General features: G+C 51.3%; 1 protein-coding gene across 2 annotated transcripts; it reads right to left on the reverse strand.

Moving 5' to 3' along the window:
* Positions 1 to 10,953, reverse strand: Hsh2d (hematopoietic SH2 domain containing). Of its 2 annotated transcripts, XM_052162330.1 has the most exons (7): positions 10,846 to 10,951; positions 8,996 to 9,070; positions 7,802 to 7,948; positions 3,953 to 4,042; positions 2,925 to 3,090; positions 2,392 to 2,499; positions 1 to 848 (listed from the first exon to the last, which is right to left on the reverse strand). In XM_052162330.1, exons 3-7 carry the CDS (start codon positions 7,924 to 7,926, stop codon positions 351 to 353), a joined length of 987 nt encoding a protein of 328 aa, XP_052018290.1. In that variant the 5' UTR covers positions 7,927 to 7,948; positions 8,996 to 9,070; positions 10,846 to 10,951; the 3' UTR covers positions 1 to 350. The 2 variants fall into 2 exon arrangements, with proteins under 2 accessions (XP_052018290.1, XP_052018289.1); XM_052162329.1 differs by lacking the exon at positions 8,996 to 9,070 and having other exon boundaries at positions 10,846 to 10,953.
* Between the last annotated feature and the right edge of the window lie 6,439 nt (positions 10,954 to 17,392).

A 17,392-nucleotide genomic window follows, 5' to 3' on the forward strand; every position in this document is an offset into this window, starting at 1 on the left:
GATCAGAAAAGTAGTTTTAATTGACGGTGGCTGAACGTGAGATAGGGATCCCGCGAATACAGAGGGACAGCACATGACACAGGCCTGGCACACGCTGGACCCACCAAGTCTCGGCTGCTTGTGAGTGTGTGACGACACATGTAACACTCGTATGTAGAAGTCTGAGGACATCCTCCAGAAGCTGGTCATCTCACGGGTCCCTAAAGTTGTGGCGGTAGGTAATCCTATTATTATTAAGACAATCAGCTCCTCAGCTGGCGCCTGCAGGATTCAGCCCCTTAACCCCTTCAGCACAGTTCTCTGGTTGTGAGGACGGGGTGGGGACTGGAAGGGGAGATGAGGAATACCCATCAGTACCCGGGGGCGAAAGGTGGTGGGGGGAGGTACTCCTCCGGCAGCCAGCCTGGGGCTTCTGGCCGGTCCACAGGCTCCTGGGCTGACAGGGCCCTTGTGACCTTTCCACGCCAGGCTTTGACCCCTGACAATGCTTCCTTCCAGTTGGCAGGCCTGGAGTCCCTGAACATGGTTTCTCTGCCTCTCGGGGCCTCGGGCTCTGCAGGGTTTTGGAGAGAAGTGGTGGCTGCACAGGGGTCCTCGGTGTGTCTAGCACTGTCCCAGCTGGATGCTCGGGTCACACGGCTGTGGTGCGGCTGCACTCGCCCGGCATCCCCCAGAAGGCTCATGGCCGACAGGTGTGAGGTGAGCCGCTGCTTCACCTTCCGGCTGGTCTGAGGGAGGGATCTCAGGTTCTTCCACAGTTTCTGTCCAGACTCCTCGAAAAGGGCTTTTGGGGAGTAGGAAGCCGACGTGAATTCTCCTTCAGTTGTGGATTGCTTCCTTTCAGAAGCCTGGAACAGAGACAGGGGCTGAGGCCTAGCTGTCCAGCAAAGCTGCAGGCTGCCTCAGAGCCTCACCTCAGGGCCTCACCCCAGGGCCTCACCTCAGAGCCTCACCTCAGAGCCTCACCCCAGAGCCTCACCCCAGGGCCTCACCTCAGAGCCTCACCTCAGAGCCTCACCTCAGAGCCTCACCTCAGGGCCTCACCTCAGAGCCCTGGAGCCTCTAAGCACCACCCTTGCCCCATCTGCCTATCTCCGTGCATGGCTTTCCCACCTGTCCCAAGGTTTGGGATGTTTTTTCAAGAGACACAGTTGGGCTGCAGGTGTGGCTCAGTGAACTTACCCAAGATGCTTTGGGGAAGGTATCTATTATCAGCATCTCCCCACCCTTCTCATTTGGGGGTGCGGTAGGGTCACTGAGTACCCCCTGAGGCTCCTACCTACCATGGTCCATATACTGGCTTCTGTCGCTCTGTTCTGCAAACACACAGAACCCCAGGGCCTTTGCATATGCCCCCTCATTCCCAGAATGCTCTTCCTGCATCTCTGGCGTGGCTCCTCATCTTCATATCTTAGCTCTGTGAAAATGTCTCCCAGATGCCTTCTTGGACTTGTGTCCAAACACACATCCAGAACACCCGCTCACTCCATCCTCACTGCTGTCAGAACTTCGTACCACACAAGAAGTCAGCAAGTACTTCAACCTTGGGCCTCCGAAGGCCCCACTGGCCCCAGGAGCCACTCAGACGCTCCACTGATTCACCCATCTAGACTGAGGAGGCCAGCTCCGGCAAGAAGCTGGTCCTTTAATCCCAGCCTCTGGGAGGCTGAAGCAGGAGTAGCTCTAAGTTTGAAGCCAGCCGGGAATACACAGGGAGTCCAGGCCAGACAGGGCTACAGAGTGAGACTTAGTCTCAAGAGAAACAAACAGAAAATATGTCAGGTCCTCTTGGAGGGGTGAAGACAGCAGGGCGGAAAAGCCAGCTGGGCTACACAGCTGGATGGAGGCAGGAGACGTACACACGAGACCAGTGAGGGCGGCGAGGGCCGCTCAGGATGGCCGCCCTTCTCCGCTACAGCTGATGTGTGGGGTAGAAGGCGAAGGGGGTCACAGGACCATGGGGACTCTAGATCCAGGGACTAGGGAGGGAGACACCTGAAGGGGGCTTCGAGAAGAAGCCAGGCTAGTGCAGTGGGCCTGTGGAGGGCCCTGAGGGGAAAGACCGAGGAGAGAACAGCACAAAACGTTCCCAGGTTGGCTGATGAGTCTGACAGAAGGGGCAGCTGCCAGCTGAAGACGTAGTGTGTGCTTCTGGAGCCCAGGGCCTTGGGGGACGCCTGACAATGACCCCCCGCTGAGCTATACGCTGAGACTGAAACATGGCGTCTTATCTCAGAGTCTAGAAATCGCTGGCATTTTAAAAAATTACCTAGCTACAGAAGACAACTCTTTCTAGAAAGAGCATCTGGTTGTGCCCGGGCCCCAGGCCAGGCTGCAGGCGGTCAGGGCCTACCTCCTCAGGAGGCCAGGCTACAGGCAGTCAGGGCCTACCTCCTCAGGAGGGCAGGAAGACGCCCTCTGAACTGGGCTTTCAGCATCCGGAACCAGGGCGTTAGAGTAGAGGAAGAGATCTTCGTAGTCTACTTTTGCTGGATCCGCCTGCAAAGGGTGGAAGTGTCTTAGAGTTCAGACCCAGCACGGAGAAAGGCTGTGGAGAGCACCCTGGGGTGGGGGTGGGGCCTCCTAAACAGAACTCTCAACTCATGCCCACCACGCCCGCCCGGGAGGAAATGCCCCGCCTACAATTTTCACTCCATAGAAAGTGCTCCATCAACCGTAGATTTTTAGGCCACGCCCATTAACCATCAGCGGAAAGAGCCCCTCCCACAGCAGGTAAGGCCAAATCTGACAGAAGCTGAAAGAGCCCAGCTCACAGTAGTAGGCTACAAGCTGCAGCCGAGCCCTTGAGAGTGCCACTCAGGGGGCCTGCAGGGCCAGAAGGTCGGTGGGCAGTTAGTTGGCAGTGGCCCTGGCCTAGACCTCTGGCACTCCCCTGCCGCTGGCTGGAGTCTCCTTTCCCCTACCTGCCCGCAGGCCCGGGTCAGCAGCTCCCCGAATGGCCTAATAGGCTTTTGTTGGTGGAAGGCGACCAGAGCGTCCAGGGAGGTGTGGGTCACGTGGTCCCCAGAGAATGCGAAAGTCCCATCCTCTAAAAGCTTCACCATGAAGTGACGGCAGCAGGTCTGGGCTCTGTGGAGACACCGTTGGGCTGGGACACTGCCCTGTGCACCAGCCCCTCCCCTCGGTGCACTGACTGCGCCTCAGTCTCACCAGTCACCACCACACAGGGTTTCTAAGGGCCATCGCAGGTCTTGGGTGGACGAACTAAGCAGACAGAAGCTAATTGTAGCTGTGCCTGCCTGTCTTCCCAGCGCTGGGGAGGCTGAGGACCAGGACGGAGGTGGAGGCCAGCCTGAGCTACAGAGGGAGGCTCTGACTCAACTAAAACAGTAGTAGTAAAATGATAGCAATCCTTTCATTCTGAAGACACCATCTCCTGTAGTCCAGGCTAGACTTAAACTTACAGTGTAGCCAAGGCTAACCTTGAATTCCAGGTCCAGCTGGCCAGCTTTCACTGTGCTGGGTTGACAGATGTACATCCTACACTACAAGTTCAAGATCAGCCGGGTTTGAGAGTCTCCCAAATTAGCAGATAGAAAGAGAGGAGGAAGGGAGAGAGAAAGGGGGAAGGAAGGAGGGAGAGAGGGAGGGAGGGAGGAAACAAAAGAAAGGAGGGAGGAGGGCTTTACTTTGAGTGCTCTAAGAAGTCAAAATCAAACTTTGGGCCGAGGAGCTTGCAGGCCTGGCTCTCCGGATCCAGGCTCCTGCCACTAATTCGAAGGTGAAGGGTGAGGGAGGCAGGGGCTACCCTGAGGGTTCTGCCTGCCTCCTTCCTCAGACACACGGCTCAGGTTCCCCCCACACACACCCCATATTCCAGCCGGGCCTTCAGACGTGGGCAGACCTCTCAGGCATGGGGGGCACCTCTGGCCCTCTCCCAGAATCCTCAGCTAGCCCCCCCCACCCCCCCACCCCCGCCCCATGGCCTTACTTGTAGGAAAGGGTGTAGCCCACATGACTGTGGCTGACTCGGATAAGAAAGGTCCCCAGGGGCTGTGACTCCAACAGGTTCTCAGCAGTCCTGGAAGGCACAAAGGAAGAAGAGGCTGGGTATGGATGGAGGCAGGCAAGCATGGGGACCCCGGGCTCTGCCCGGCTCTGAGTGTGCACACGACCCTCTGATGAGAGTGTGGCTGGCGCCTGGCTCTCGCCTGCGTGCTCTGTGTCCCTGCGCACCCTTCCTTCCCTCTCAGCTACACACAGCAGCCCTGGACCCCAGGTATACATCTCTCATTTAAGAATGGGGTAAGTCTTCTCACCCCTAAAAACAGTCAAATTTAGTTTCTTTTTTTTTTTTGTTTGTTTGTTTTTGTTTTTGGACACAGGTTTCTCTGTATAGCCCTGGCTGTCCTGGAACTCACTCTGTAGACCATGCTGGCCTCCAACTCAGAAATCTGCCTGTCTCTGCCTCCCAAGTGCTGGGATTACAGGCGTGGCCACCACCACCCGGCTAAATTTAGCTTCTATTTGCATGTATTCCCAGTGTATCTAAGATGAAGAACTAAAGGCTGACCAAGGCTGGCCAGATGACTCAGAGGGTAAAGGGACTTGATACCAACTTGTCTGCCTGAATTCAGTCCCTGGCACTCACATGGTAGAAAGAGAGAATTTTCACAAGTTATCTTCTAACCTTCATACACATACTAAAGAAATAAAATAAAATAAAAAAATTAATATCTTGTTACAAACAAACAAAAAAAGTCTGACCTAGCCTCAACTGGTCTTGGGTAGATTGTCAGGCGAATGGTGGGTGTCCTTGAAGAGTGCTTTTGGGCAAATCCTTTATTTCCCATCTTATACATGTGCATAACTAGGCATGCATATGACCAGAATCAGACCTACATAATCCAAACATGTGAACCAAAACAGAATCACGCACAGTAACCCCATAACAACTAAATTCTTCCTCTTGGAGTACACACCTTTGGTTCTAGCACTTCAGAGGCAGATGGGTCTGAGAGTTCAAGGCTAGCCTGATCTACAGAGTAAATTCAAAAACAGCCAAGGTTACACAGAGAAACCCCGTGTCTAAAACAAAACAAAACAAACAAAAACCCACACAAACAATTTCCCAAAACAAAATGTCCACCACCATGCCTGTCCACCACCACGCCTGTCCACCACCATGCCTGGTCTACAGCTGTTCTTCACCTAAAATGGGCTCTGTCCCAGGCTAGAACGGGCTCTATCCCAGGCTGGCCTTGAACGCAGAGATCTGCTGCCTTTGTCTCTTGGGATTAAAGGTGTGCACCTGTGCACTGGCACACCTGGACCAAAGCATGTCATGACTACTGCTCCTCAAAGTCGGGGTTGAAAGCTGTATCTTCTATCCTCAAGACCGGGTCCACAAGTGTGCCCTCCATGTTTGGATAAATTCAAAGTCCAACTGAAAACAATAACCAGGTAATAAAGCCTAACAAGGTATCACTACTCTTTGTTCAACTGCAAACACATAAACAGTAAGCTAAGCTGGGTGGGATCCTGTCCTGAGGTCACCACTTCCTTAACCTGTTTATCTCCTTGAACTTGGGGCTCCACTGCACTTCCTGTGCCCTGTGCTCGGTGAACCTTTCTACTTTTCCGTTCTAAGCTTGCTGTGCTGGATCCAAAGGCTCTTCCTGAGTCTAGACCATGGGACAAAGTCTAAACTAGGCTTGGTTTTTGTTGTTGTTGTTTTGATTTTTTTCAAGACATGGTTTCTCTGTGTAGCTCTGGCTGTCCTGGAATTCACCCTGAGACCAGGCTGGCCTCGAACTTAGAAATCCACTGGCCTCTGCCTCCCAAGTGCTGGGATCAATGGCGTGCGCCACCACTGCCAGACTTTAAACTAGGCTTTTCAAGACTTCCTTTTTTAATGCAACACATATAAATCTCTTCACCTTAGTCTCAGGCAGACTCCCCAGGAAAGGGAAAAGAAAGCAGTCACATTCTTCACCAAAACATTGTAAGAATGATCTCTAGGAAACATACTAAAATTCCTCTCCTCTGAAATTTCTCCAGTCAGGCACCAATATCTTCTATATTTCTTCTAGGATGACCCATTATGTCCCACTTAAAACATTCCACTGCTTTCTAAATACAAACTCCCCAAATCTACATTCCTCCAAACAAAAACATAGTCAGGTCTAACAGGGCAATATCCCAGTACCTACCTAGTACCAGCTTCTGTCCTAGTTAGGGTTTCCATTGCTGTGAAGAGACACCATGACCAAGGCAACTCTTTTAAGGACAACATTTAATTGGAGCTGGCTTACAGGTTCAGAGGTTCAGTCCATTGTCATCATGGTGGGAGCATGGCAGCTTCCAGGCAGGCATGGTGCTGGAGGAGCTGAGAGTTCTATATATTGTTTCGCAGGCAAACAAGGGAAGACTGTCTTCCAGGAAGCTAGGAGGAAGATCTAAAGACCACCCCCACAAAGACATACTTCCTTCAACAGGGCCACGCCTCCTAATAGTCACTCTCCCTGGGCCAAGCATATTCAAATCACCACACAAAACAAAAGCAAAACAAAAAAGGAAATGAAAAGAATTCTTAAACATTCTGACTCATGTTACATTTAATTTATTTATTCTGTGTGCTGACACATTCAGAAGTCAGAGACAGCCTACAGAGATGGTTTTCTCCTCCTGCCACGTGGGTTGTCAAGTTCAGCTACAGGTGAGGGGTGAGAGAGGTTGACTCCATGACAAGCTTCAAATTGGCAGTTAAGGAGACTAGGCCTAAGACCTGGACAAGGCCAGGCAAGTCAGTTACTAATTAAAAAACACAACCCAGGCTCCAGCCCTCACACCTCGATAATGATAATGGCTTCAGCTTGCCTAGAGATAAGTAAGATAAAGTTCATCTACTTGGATTCCGGCGTGCTCTAAATTGGACCTGAAGCTCACTTTGGTAGTCTATCTTGGTAATGGGAGACCCCAGCATGCCGGACTTCTATAGAATAAGACACTCAGTGTGTACTTACTGTTGGAGTCCAGGTGTCATTCTTCAGTGAATCGTGGACACCTTTACCCCCCTGAGCCATCTTGCTGCCCCCCCCCCCCCCCCCGTCAGTCTTGGCTCTCTCTGACGCCACTGTTTCTTTGCTCATAACTAGATCACTTTGCAGCTTTTGCAAATCCACATAAGCCCTTGGGAACACAGGCCCTGGTGTACTGCCTTTCTTTCCCTTCTCAGGTCGGCCTCACACTCACTGTGTGGCTGGGGATGATGACCTTGAACTCTGGATCTGCTGCCTCCACCTTCTGAGTGCTGGGATGACAGTATGGCTGGTTTATGCAGAGTGGAAAAAGAGCTTGGGGCTTTGTGCATGCCAGGCAAGCACTCTTGAGTTAGAAGCATGGCATTAACAAGCTACACGCACTTTACCAATTGAGCCGTAGCCACAGCCTCTGAATTAACAAATAACATCGTGGTGGTTTGAACCCTGTTCAGGGAAGGTGTCACTGGAGGCTTCCTGCAGTAGATCTCCCACAGCCCCTGCCTGCCTGTCCCAGGTCTGAGACTCTCATGGTTGCAACACAGTATCCCAAATGAAAAAGCAGGGGCTGTGGTCTGAGGCACTGAGTCCAGAGCCCAGCTGTGCTATGCAACTGCTGTGTGACCTCACTCAGTGTCTATCCCTTTCTGATCTCAGCTTCTCATGGCCTAGAGCTAATCTGAGACTGGTGTGAATAGGGGGTCTGCTGCCTGATTGTTCACACAAATGTCACCAGGTTAGGAGCGAAGGACCAGGAAGCAGGATCTTCGGGGTAGGATGGGGGCTGTTCTATGTCTTACTCTCGGGAGATGGCGCCGTGGAACCAGTCGGGGATCCTGGACTGAGCTAGCAGGTCTGCCTGGGTGTGCACAAACCAGTCCAGCCGAGGGGGGAGTGGTGGGGGCAGCCTCCTGGCTTCGGCCATGGCGTCCAGAGAAGGTGGTCACCTGGGGGAGGAGAGAGGGGTGAGTATCTCCTCTCTAATATCACAGACTGTGGGGCCTCCTGCTGGGAGTCTTCAGGCGGTCAGAGCAAGGGCAACTCCTGTGGATGCACACTTGCTTCCTGGTGACGCCTGTGCAGCAGGCACTGCCGCTGGGGCGAGAGTAGGTGTGAAGAGGGGTCAGGTGTCTTCCTCTATGGCTCTGTAACATGGGTTTTGTCTGGTTTTACATCTATCTATCCATCCATCCTTGGATGTATCCATCTATGCATGTACGTATGTGTCTATTTGTCGTGTGTGTGTGTGTGTGTGTGTGTGTGTTAAAGTGATGGAAAACCTGCTAAAAGACCCTCTCTGTGGCGCCCCAGCCACTCCTCATTCAGTCCCTACACCTAAGCTTTGCAGTCCCTGGACTTGGGAGAAGCCCTTTGGCACATCAGTGATCTAACAGGGAGAGGTCTGTTGACAGAGGGTGACTGAGGCTGACTTCACGGAGAACAAACACCCTCAGGGGTGTGGCCCTCAGGGGAGACGTGTATTGAATCCATTAACGAACACTAGATGACCAACCTCGTGCTGTCTCTGACCCCTAGCCTTCCGGTCTCCCTCAGCAGGGGTTCCCCAGAGGTGAACAATCTTTGTCTAGCTCTGTCTTTTCCAGGCCACACTCTGCAGCATAAGGCCTGGGGTGGCAAGTATCAAAGAGTCTGGACTTAGAGGCGTATATAGTCTGGGTTCAAATTCTACCCTACACAGTTGCTGTGTGATGAAGTCACAAACATAACCTCTCTGACAGAAGCCTTAACTTCTGTCATTAAGAGTCATTAAGGAGACGGCTGGGATAGACTGCTAGATATATAGTCAATATACACATCTTGCAAATTGTTTATACAGCTATGAATTTTGAAAGAGGTGGGAGGCACCCTCTGATCTCCCCCCCCCCTCCTGACCCTCCCACCTCCCTCTGCCAAGTTCTGGGAAGAAGGCCTATTCTACCAAGCCTAGTTTACACTATGCTGGGGTAGTGTAGCCCTAGGCTATTGCTACATACCTGTGATCTGGTGCTTGGGAGGTAGAGGCGGGACTACCAGGAGTTCAAAGCTGGCCAGGGATACACAGGGAGATCCTGAATTAAAAACGGAAAGCCGGATGTGGTGGTGCACATCTGCCATCTTAGTACTTACAGGTGGAGACAGAAGGGTCAGAAGTTTCTAGGCCAGTCTCAAAACCAAACAAAACAAAAACAAGGGGCTTAATTACTCCTATTACCTGGCTTTTATTTAATTGCTTATTGCTTTGAAAAAGATTTTAATTTTTATGCATGTGTGTGTGCCTCTCTCTGTGTGAGAACGTGGGTGTAACAGTCATGTGTGTGCAGGTACCACCGGAGGCCAGAAGAGGGACCTGGATCTCCGGAGACAGATTTACAGGGCCATAAGCTCATGCAGGCGCTGGGAAGAGCGGTGCGCACTCATAACTGCTGACACTCCAGCCTCATTCTAATATTTACAACTTCTGAGTGTGTATGGGTGGAGTCCATGTGTACAGACACATGCGTGTGCATTTGTTACGTGTAGGCCTGAAGCTGACATAGGTGCCTCCCTCACTCACACGCGTGTGCATTTGTGTGTGTCAGCCTACAGTTGACACCAGGGTCTTCCTCACCCAGCCTTCACCGTATGGACTGAAGCAGAGTCTTTGAAAGAACCAGAGCTGGCTGCCTTGCTGAGTCTGACTGGACAGCTTCCCTAGGAGGGTTCCCCACCACCTCCCTCCACCTCCCACACTCTGGAGTGGCACATGCCCATCCTGCGTGCCAGGCTTTTGCATGGGTTCTGGGATCTGAGCTCAGGTTCTTAAGATCCTCTGCCAAGTGCTTCATCTTGTGAGCTGTCCTGCTAGCCCTCAACCTTTTACTCTTTCTTTTCTTCCCTCCTTCCCTCCTTCCTTCCTTCCTTTCTTCTTCTTCTTCTTCTTTTTTTTTTTTTTTTTTTTTTTGGCTTTGGTTTTTCTTAGATAGGTTTTCTTTGAAGAGCTCTGGCTGTCCTGGAACTTGCTCTATAGACCAGGCAGGCTGGCTGGCCTTGAACTCAGAGCCCTCCCCCCCCACCTCTGCCTCTGGAGTGCACCATCCCCCACCCCACCCCCCACTTCCTTTTTTTTTATTTCATTAGTCACTGTGCTTTACAGGCAGACAGGCAGACAGACACTTGCCACAGTGCTCCCATTCTGACAGTGCTGAAGCAGCCTGGAGTCTCCAGGAGTGCAACAGGCAGTCCAGTCTGGGCTGTCGCCTACTGACACATCTCCCAGAGGGTATCACCATTATGAATCAGACACATCCGTCTCTGTAAAGACAGCTGAACAGCCACATGCTAGCACAGAAAAGTCTCAAAGTTCATTCTCTCTCCCTCAGAACACTCCTACAAGTCTTTCAAGACTCAATACAAATGTCCCTTCCTGCGGCCAGCCTCTGCCTCTCCTGCTCAAACAAAACCCTGGCCATATCCTTGTCCCCCTCCCAGAGCTTCCCAGTTAAATTCCTTCCTTTGACAGCTCCAGTAGGACCCAATGGGGCCGGAGGGCTTTATCTCTCTCTGCCTTCCCATCGTGGGTTTTCTCGGGACACTTGGTTTCTATGAATGAGGTCTCACTATGCAGCTGAAGCTAGCCTCAAACTTGTAATACAGCCTGCCTCGGCCTCCAGAGCGCTGGAATGCATGCGTGGATAGCGACGCCAGAGCTTAGAGCTTGCAATGCGCCCCTCTTCTGGTAAACCCTTCTCTCATATCCTAGCACCCCCACACGCGGTGCTGGAGTCCCAGAGCCTCTGCAGCTGGGGCAAGTCGGGATGCAGGATGCCAGATTCTGTATGCAGGGTGCAGGATGTAGGAAGCATACCTTGGATAGGCTGGGCTGTGTCCGAAGGCTCTCAGTGCCGCTAGAGTCTAAGTTTCTGTTCAGGGTCTACCCGTCAGAGGGGCAGGGCCAGCAGCCTCAGGCAGTTCCTGTTTCCTCCAGCAGGTGAATGGGGCGGGACCAGAATAACTCTCAAGGCTTCCGTCCTAGCTGGATCTCTTCCCGCCAAGCTTTGCCCAGTCCTTACTATCTACCAGCTCTATGGAACCGCTGAGACAGCTGCCGCCCTTCTTCCCAGTATTGATATTCTTCTGTTGTTGTTGTTGTTGGTTTTTTTTCTTGAGACAGTTTTATGCACCGCAAGCTGGAGTGCTGAAGAAGACCTCGAACTCTTGCCTCGACCTCAGGAGTGCTGGTGGGCCTGGAAGAGATTATGCACTGCAAGGGGTGGAATTCAGGGCTTCGGGCTTGCTAATCAAGCACTCTGACTACTGAGCTACAATCACTTTACCCACTGAGCTACAAGCACTTTACCCACTGAGCTATAGGCACTCTATCTACTGAGCTATAGGCACTCTACCTACTGAGCTATAGGCACTCTACCTACTGAGCTATAGGCACTCTACCTACTGAGCTATAGGCACTCTACCTACTGAGCTATAGGCACTCTACCTACTGAGCTATAGGCACTCTACCTACTGAGCTATAGGCACTCTATCTACTGAGCTATAAGCACTCTACTTACTAGCTACATCCCCAGCCTCTTACAGCAGCTTTGAAGTAGTCATGGGTCAGGAAATGGGCATATAGCAAGCAGGGAGCAGAAGGCAACAAGCAGGAGAGGCTGCCTGAGAGGACAGGATACAGGAACAGCGTACAGACAGGGAACAGCATGTACAAAGGCCCTGAGGTTGGAAAGAGACATGAAAGGACAGACTTGCTGCACTCACAGCACCTATCATGCCTTCCTTTGCACAAACACATTTGAAATGACATTCTACAGTCATGTTGCCCTCTAGGCCAACATCCAAGCATGATGGCTTGGGTTTGAAGTTGCAGCACTCAGAAGCCTGAGGTGGGAGGATTTGGGTTCCAGGCTAGCCTGGGCTACATAGGGACATTCAAACTCAAAATCCAAACAAAACCAAAGCCAGAAAGCAAAACTGGAGTAAACCATAGAGTTCATCTATTTTATTCTGTTTTTTCCCCTTCTGGTTTTGTTTATTTTTCTAAAACAGGAGCTCATAGCATCCTGGCTGGCCTGGAATCCCCTGTGCTGCTGAGGATCATCTGGGTGCTAGGATCATAGATGTGACCGTGTTTTCTGTGGCACTAGGATGGGACCCAGGGCTTCTTTGGTGATAGGTGAGTACCCTGCCAACTGAGCGGCAGACCCAGCCCGTGACTGACTTTTCTTCTGATTTTAAAATGAACTACAGGGCTGGAGAGATGGCTCAGCTGTTAAGATCACTGACTGCTCTCCTGAAGGTCCTGAGTTCTAACACCCAGCAACCACATGGTGGCTCACAACCATCCATAATGAGATCTGATGCCCTCTTCTGGAGTGTCTGAAGACAGCTACAGTGTACTTAATAAATAAATAAATCTTTTTTTTTTTTTTAAGATTTATTTTATTCATGAGTACACTGTTGCTGTCTTCAGACACACCAGGAGAGGGCATCGACTCCCATTATAGATGGTTGTGAGCTACCATGTGGTTGCTGGGAATTAAACTCAGGACCTCTGGAAGAGCAGTCAGTGCTCTTAACCTCTGAGCCATCTCTCCAGCCACCAAATAAATAAATCTTAAAAAAATAAATAAATAAATAAAAAAAAAGGGCTGGTGAGATGGTTCAGCAGGTAAGAGCACTGACTACTTCCCCAAAGGTCCTGAGTTTAAATCCCAGCAACCACATGGTGGTTCACAAACATCTGTAATGAGATTTGACACCCTCTCTGGTGTGTTGAAAGACAGCTACGGTGTACTTACATATAGTAATAAATAAATCTTTGAACTGGGCGGTGGTGGCGCACGCCTGTAATCCCAGTACTTGGGAAGCAGAGGCAGGTGGATTTCTGAGTTTGAGGCCAGCCTGGTCTACACAGTGAGTTCCAGGACAGCCGGGGCTATACAGAGAAACCCCGTCTCGAAAAAAACAAATCCAAAAAACAAAACAAAGTTTTGGGCCAGAGCAAACAAGGTTAACCAGAGCGAGTGGGCTGAACCGGAGTGGGGCTGACTGGAGTGAGCAGAGAGCCGGCAACCATGTGGAGGCTCACAACCATCTATCTGTCCAGCTCGCTAATGCACTCTCATACATAAATAAATCTTTAAAATGGACTACAATGTGTGGGGGCTCCTGTGCACAACCTGGGTCCTGGGTGATGTGTCCGTGTACCTAACAGGCACAGCTGACTTGGCTGTAAGTTCCCTGCCCTGCCCCTTCTTGCCCCTGCATCCACCCAAAGCCACTTCTGCCTCTCCTGGGTCTTTAAAATGAACTTTCTAGGATAGAGCTGGTGCCTCGCTGACCCCCTTCTTCTCTCCAGGGTAGTGTGGGCTTGGGAGTCTTTGGGCTGACAAAGGTCCAAAAGAGGAGGAAACCGGCGTAGGCCCTGATGAGAGACACATTCAAGGGCCCAAGGGTGCAGCTAAGTCAGCACTTCTGGGCAAGTTATTGTGGCTTCTGCCTAAGCTCAGGGTGAGATGTGCTTCCACTGGCTGGGCCAGCTTCAGAGAACTCCCTTGACCTCTCCAAGCCTCCTCACACCTGACGTACAGAGCTGGCCCTGTGTGTTTCTCCTGTGCATGAGGCTCAGTCTTGGAGAACGTGTTTTAGCTTGGCTCTTTGTCCACCCCTCTTCTTTTGAGCTGCTTGGAGGGCTGCGGTCCTCTAGACTAACATTTTCCTGTCAGTCTGTCAAAGTAGAATTCCCCCACTCTCATGTCTGTGGTTTACAATGGACACAGACACAGCCCCCAGAGGAAGTGAAAAGAAAACTATCCACTCAGGACCCTCAAGACCAAGTTCTCAGCACACAGGAGGTTTATTTACTCCAACGGGACAGAGGACAGGGCTAAGGTACAAAGACAGGAAGGAGAAGAAAAGGGGAAGAGAAGCGAAGAGGAGGCAGGGAGGGAGAGAGGACAAGGCAGTGCCTCTGGAGAGAGGAGCCGGATGCAGCCCACAGGCAAATGCTGGTCCGTGAAGGGGAACCTCCTGTCTTAGGATGAGGCGGTTGACAGGGCGTGTTAGTTAGCTGAGCCAAGGGGGCTTTGCTTGCTGGACTTCAAACTTTGGACTTAGTACTCAGCCTCAGGAGGAGGAAGCGGCCAAATAAGGAAATAGACCTTGGGGGCTAGCTTTAGGAGTGTAATCTAGTGGGAATTTTAGCAAGACAAAGGTTTCTGGGAGAAGGGCAAGGCCTGCCAGAGCCATGCTCCCCACGTGGGAGCTGGTTAGAGCCCCTTCAGGAAGGAACAGTGGTCCCACCAAGGCAGGGGAGACAGGGAGACCTGAAGGATAACGGGGGCAGGGGACACTCTTAGGTTCCTCTCCCTCCGCGTCAGTTTCTTGTGTTGACATCCTAGGGTGAGCTTCAGTGGACAGCCTTTAGGGTCCAGACTCCAGGGGTGGGCCCCGTTTTATTCTTTGTGCACAGGACACCCGTTTCTCCTCCTTCCTTTGTTCATTTGTTTATCCGCTTCTCAAACGCTGACTGGCACCAGTTCTGTACACGTACAACACTAGATGCCAAGGCTAAAGTGGAATGATGGGGTACTTCTCATCTGTGAGCTTCGAGGCTGATGCAGGACGGAGGCTACACCTGGGCCAGTCTGGACTGGCCCCTATCTCAAAAGGCGTGTGTGTGTGTGTGTGTGTGTGTGTGTGAGCACCAGCACGGCTCAAGGGGTAAAGGCACTTACTGTCAAGCATGATGACAGAATTGCGTTTGATCCCCAGGAATCAGAATGACTCCTGACAAGCTGTCCTCTGACCACTGAAGATAGACAAGATAGACAGACAGACAAGATAGATAGACAGACACACACAGATTGAGAGATTGAGAGAGAGTGAGAAAGAGAGAGAGAGAGAGAACATTTTTTAAGTTAAAAAAATAGCAAAGTCCTACTACCTCAATATTACCACACTGGACTTGAGCTGTAAGCCCAAGAACCCTGGGGAAGGACACGCAAAACATGAAACCACACACTGGAATATTACCCAACCTCAAAAATGACAGATGTTCTGCCCTAGGCTATAACTTGTATAAACTAAAACCTTGGGTATGAGAGCCTTCACTTTTAATGTCAGCACGTGGGAGGCAGAGGTGGGCTGAGCGCTCTGCAGATCAAGCACGGGGTAGCTGGGGCTACATGAGACCCTGTCTCAGCAAAACAAAGCCCCAGAAGCTGTCTCGCCGCGCAGCGCCGGCCAGGTGCAGAAGGGTGTGCCAACACACTGGCACACAGCTTGGCAGGCCAGGAGGCTCCAGGCGGCCAGCAGCAACTCACCAGGGGGACAATGACAAGCAGCGGCCTGTTCAGGATGACTAGGCGATAAAACACTGTAAGCCTGATGTCGGGGAGGCTATCTTAAGTCTGTGATTTGGTGGGCCTTACATGGCGGCTCACTTGTTACTCTGGCTCTAAGGACCCCAAAATGTCTCCTGACTTCTATGAGCAACAGGCATGAATGTGGCATAGTCACTCATGCAGGGAAAACAAACACATAAAAATAAATTTAAAGCCGGGCGATGGTGGCGCACGCCTGTAATCCCAGCACTCTGGGAGGCAGAGGCAGGCAGATTTCTGAGTTCGAGGCCAGCCTGGTCTACAGAGTGAGTTCCAGGACAGCCAGGGCTACACAGAGAAACCCTGTCTCAGAAAAACCAAATCAAAAAAAAAAAAGAAAAAAAAAGAATTAAAAAGCTTCTTCCAAACCCATATAGAACTCACACAAGTCTCCTATGTTCCTGTCCTAACTTCCCAGTACTGGGAACAGCCTACTAAACAGGTCTCATGATCTGCTCCTTAATGCCCTTTTTATCTTAGATATCTTCGTTAACACTCTCCTATTATGTTGAAAAAAAATCTCTCTGCTCAAAGGCTGAAGTAGAAGTTTCTGGTTTCTCTGGAAACTCAGTTACATTAAATGACGTTTGGCTGGGGCAGGCAAGTGATAGGATGTTTTGCTGAAGCAGACACAGGGTAGAGGATGCTTCACTGAAGCAGGCACATGGGAAGACTCATGTTTACAAAGAATATAAATAGGACCACAGGGATAGCGGGCGAGGCTCTGGCGTTGGTCCGCCTTGCTCTGCCTGCTAGCTTTCACTGTCAATGCTCTTGTACTGGTTTGCTGATCTTTGCATGTCGTAACTCCAGAGAGAGTAACTCGCCAAAGAACTTCTCATAACATTCTGGTGGCTTCCGTGGACTTTGGGCTGATTGGCAGAGCCTCAGTTTCTTCTCAATGGTGCGGACACCCGTGAGTGGTGACCGCTGGAATGAACAACTGAAAACTATTTCTAAACAGGCCCACAACCCCCTTCCCTGTTAACTTTTCTCTTCCATAACCTCTGATAGGTGGTGGGTAGAGGGAGGTTTAAGTGTTTAAGAACCTGTATTAAAGTAGATTTTGAAAAATCTAAGTCAACAAAAGGGACAAGCTATTATTATTTTCAGCAGGCCGTGGGCACCAAACCTTGTCCTTGCACTGCGCCTGCTGAACGCTGGCTTGGAACCCAGCTCACACACATGCCTGGCAGGACCAGATAAGCTGAGCTCAATCTAGGGCCAACTAATGCGACAGGGATGTCAGCTATGACACAGATAGGAGGCAGTTTGAGTGTCTAGCCTGCGTTATGTATGTGCACACATAGTGCACACTCTAACGCACTATGTGTGTGCATAGTGTTAGAGTCAATATGTCACTCCTCTGGGACTACAGGTCAAGATGGTGGTGAGCCACCAGGGGGGTGTGGAAATAGAACCTGGGCTTCTGCTACATCAGCAAGTGCTCTTAGCCACCAAGTCATTTCTTCAGCCTAGACTGGAATGATCTTGAGCGCCACTTTGTACAAAGCACTTTGTAACCACTGTTCCCATCTCGGGTCTCTTCCTCACCCATCCCCCATCCTCCTGCGAGGTGGGAGCTGAGATCCCTTCGTGGCTCGGGTGACATGAGCCCGCTGGGTCTGGGGAAGCCTGCCTGCCATTCCAGCATCACAGAGGCTGAGTCAAGACTCCTGAAAAGTCAACAACAGCCCGGGCTACATGACGGCTCTCTGCAAAAAAAAAAACAAGAACACCTCACAAAAAGCAGATCCAGCTCAGTGTGGGTTTGGGGGGTGCGGCGGAGTGCTTCCTGGGTAGGAAGCAGGCAGCAGAGCCAGCGGGAGGATGTGTGTGCAGTGTTTGTCAGACGTGACAGGATTGCAAGCGGCACAAGACCACCAAAAGATCATGCTAGCCAAAATCCCAGTGTGGCTGGGGGAGGAGATCCTGGCACTGGGTGCTGCTGGTCACCGGTTAGAGCTGTGCCTAGTGCAGCTGCTAAGCCACCGCTCCAGGCTCCAGGCCACT

This window comes from Apodemus sylvaticus, chromosome 18, assembly GCF_947179515.1.
Source record: "Apodemus sylvaticus chromosome 18, mApoSyl1.1, whole genome shotgun sequence".
NCBI classification, from domain to species: Eukaryota; Metazoa; Chordata; class Mammalia; order Rodentia; family Muridae; genus Apodemus; species Apodemus sylvaticus.

What these genes read in the sequence shown, in the direction of transcription:
- Hsh2d (XM_052162329.1), bottom strand. Translation starts at nt 7,926, where the DNA reads ATGGCCGAAGCCAGGAGGCTGCCCCCACCACTCCCCCCTCGGCTGGAC. An exon ending in GGCTACACCCTTTCCTACAA is followed by an intron (nt 3,091 to 3,952) that starts GTAAGGCCATGG and finishes GTGTCTCCACAG; the next exon opens with AGCCCAGACCTGCTGCCGTC. An exon ending in TGACCCGGGCCTGCGGGCAG is followed by an intron (nt 2,500 to 2,924) that starts GTAGGGGAAAGG and finishes CACCCTTTGCAG; the next exon opens with GCGGATCCAGCAAAAGTAGA.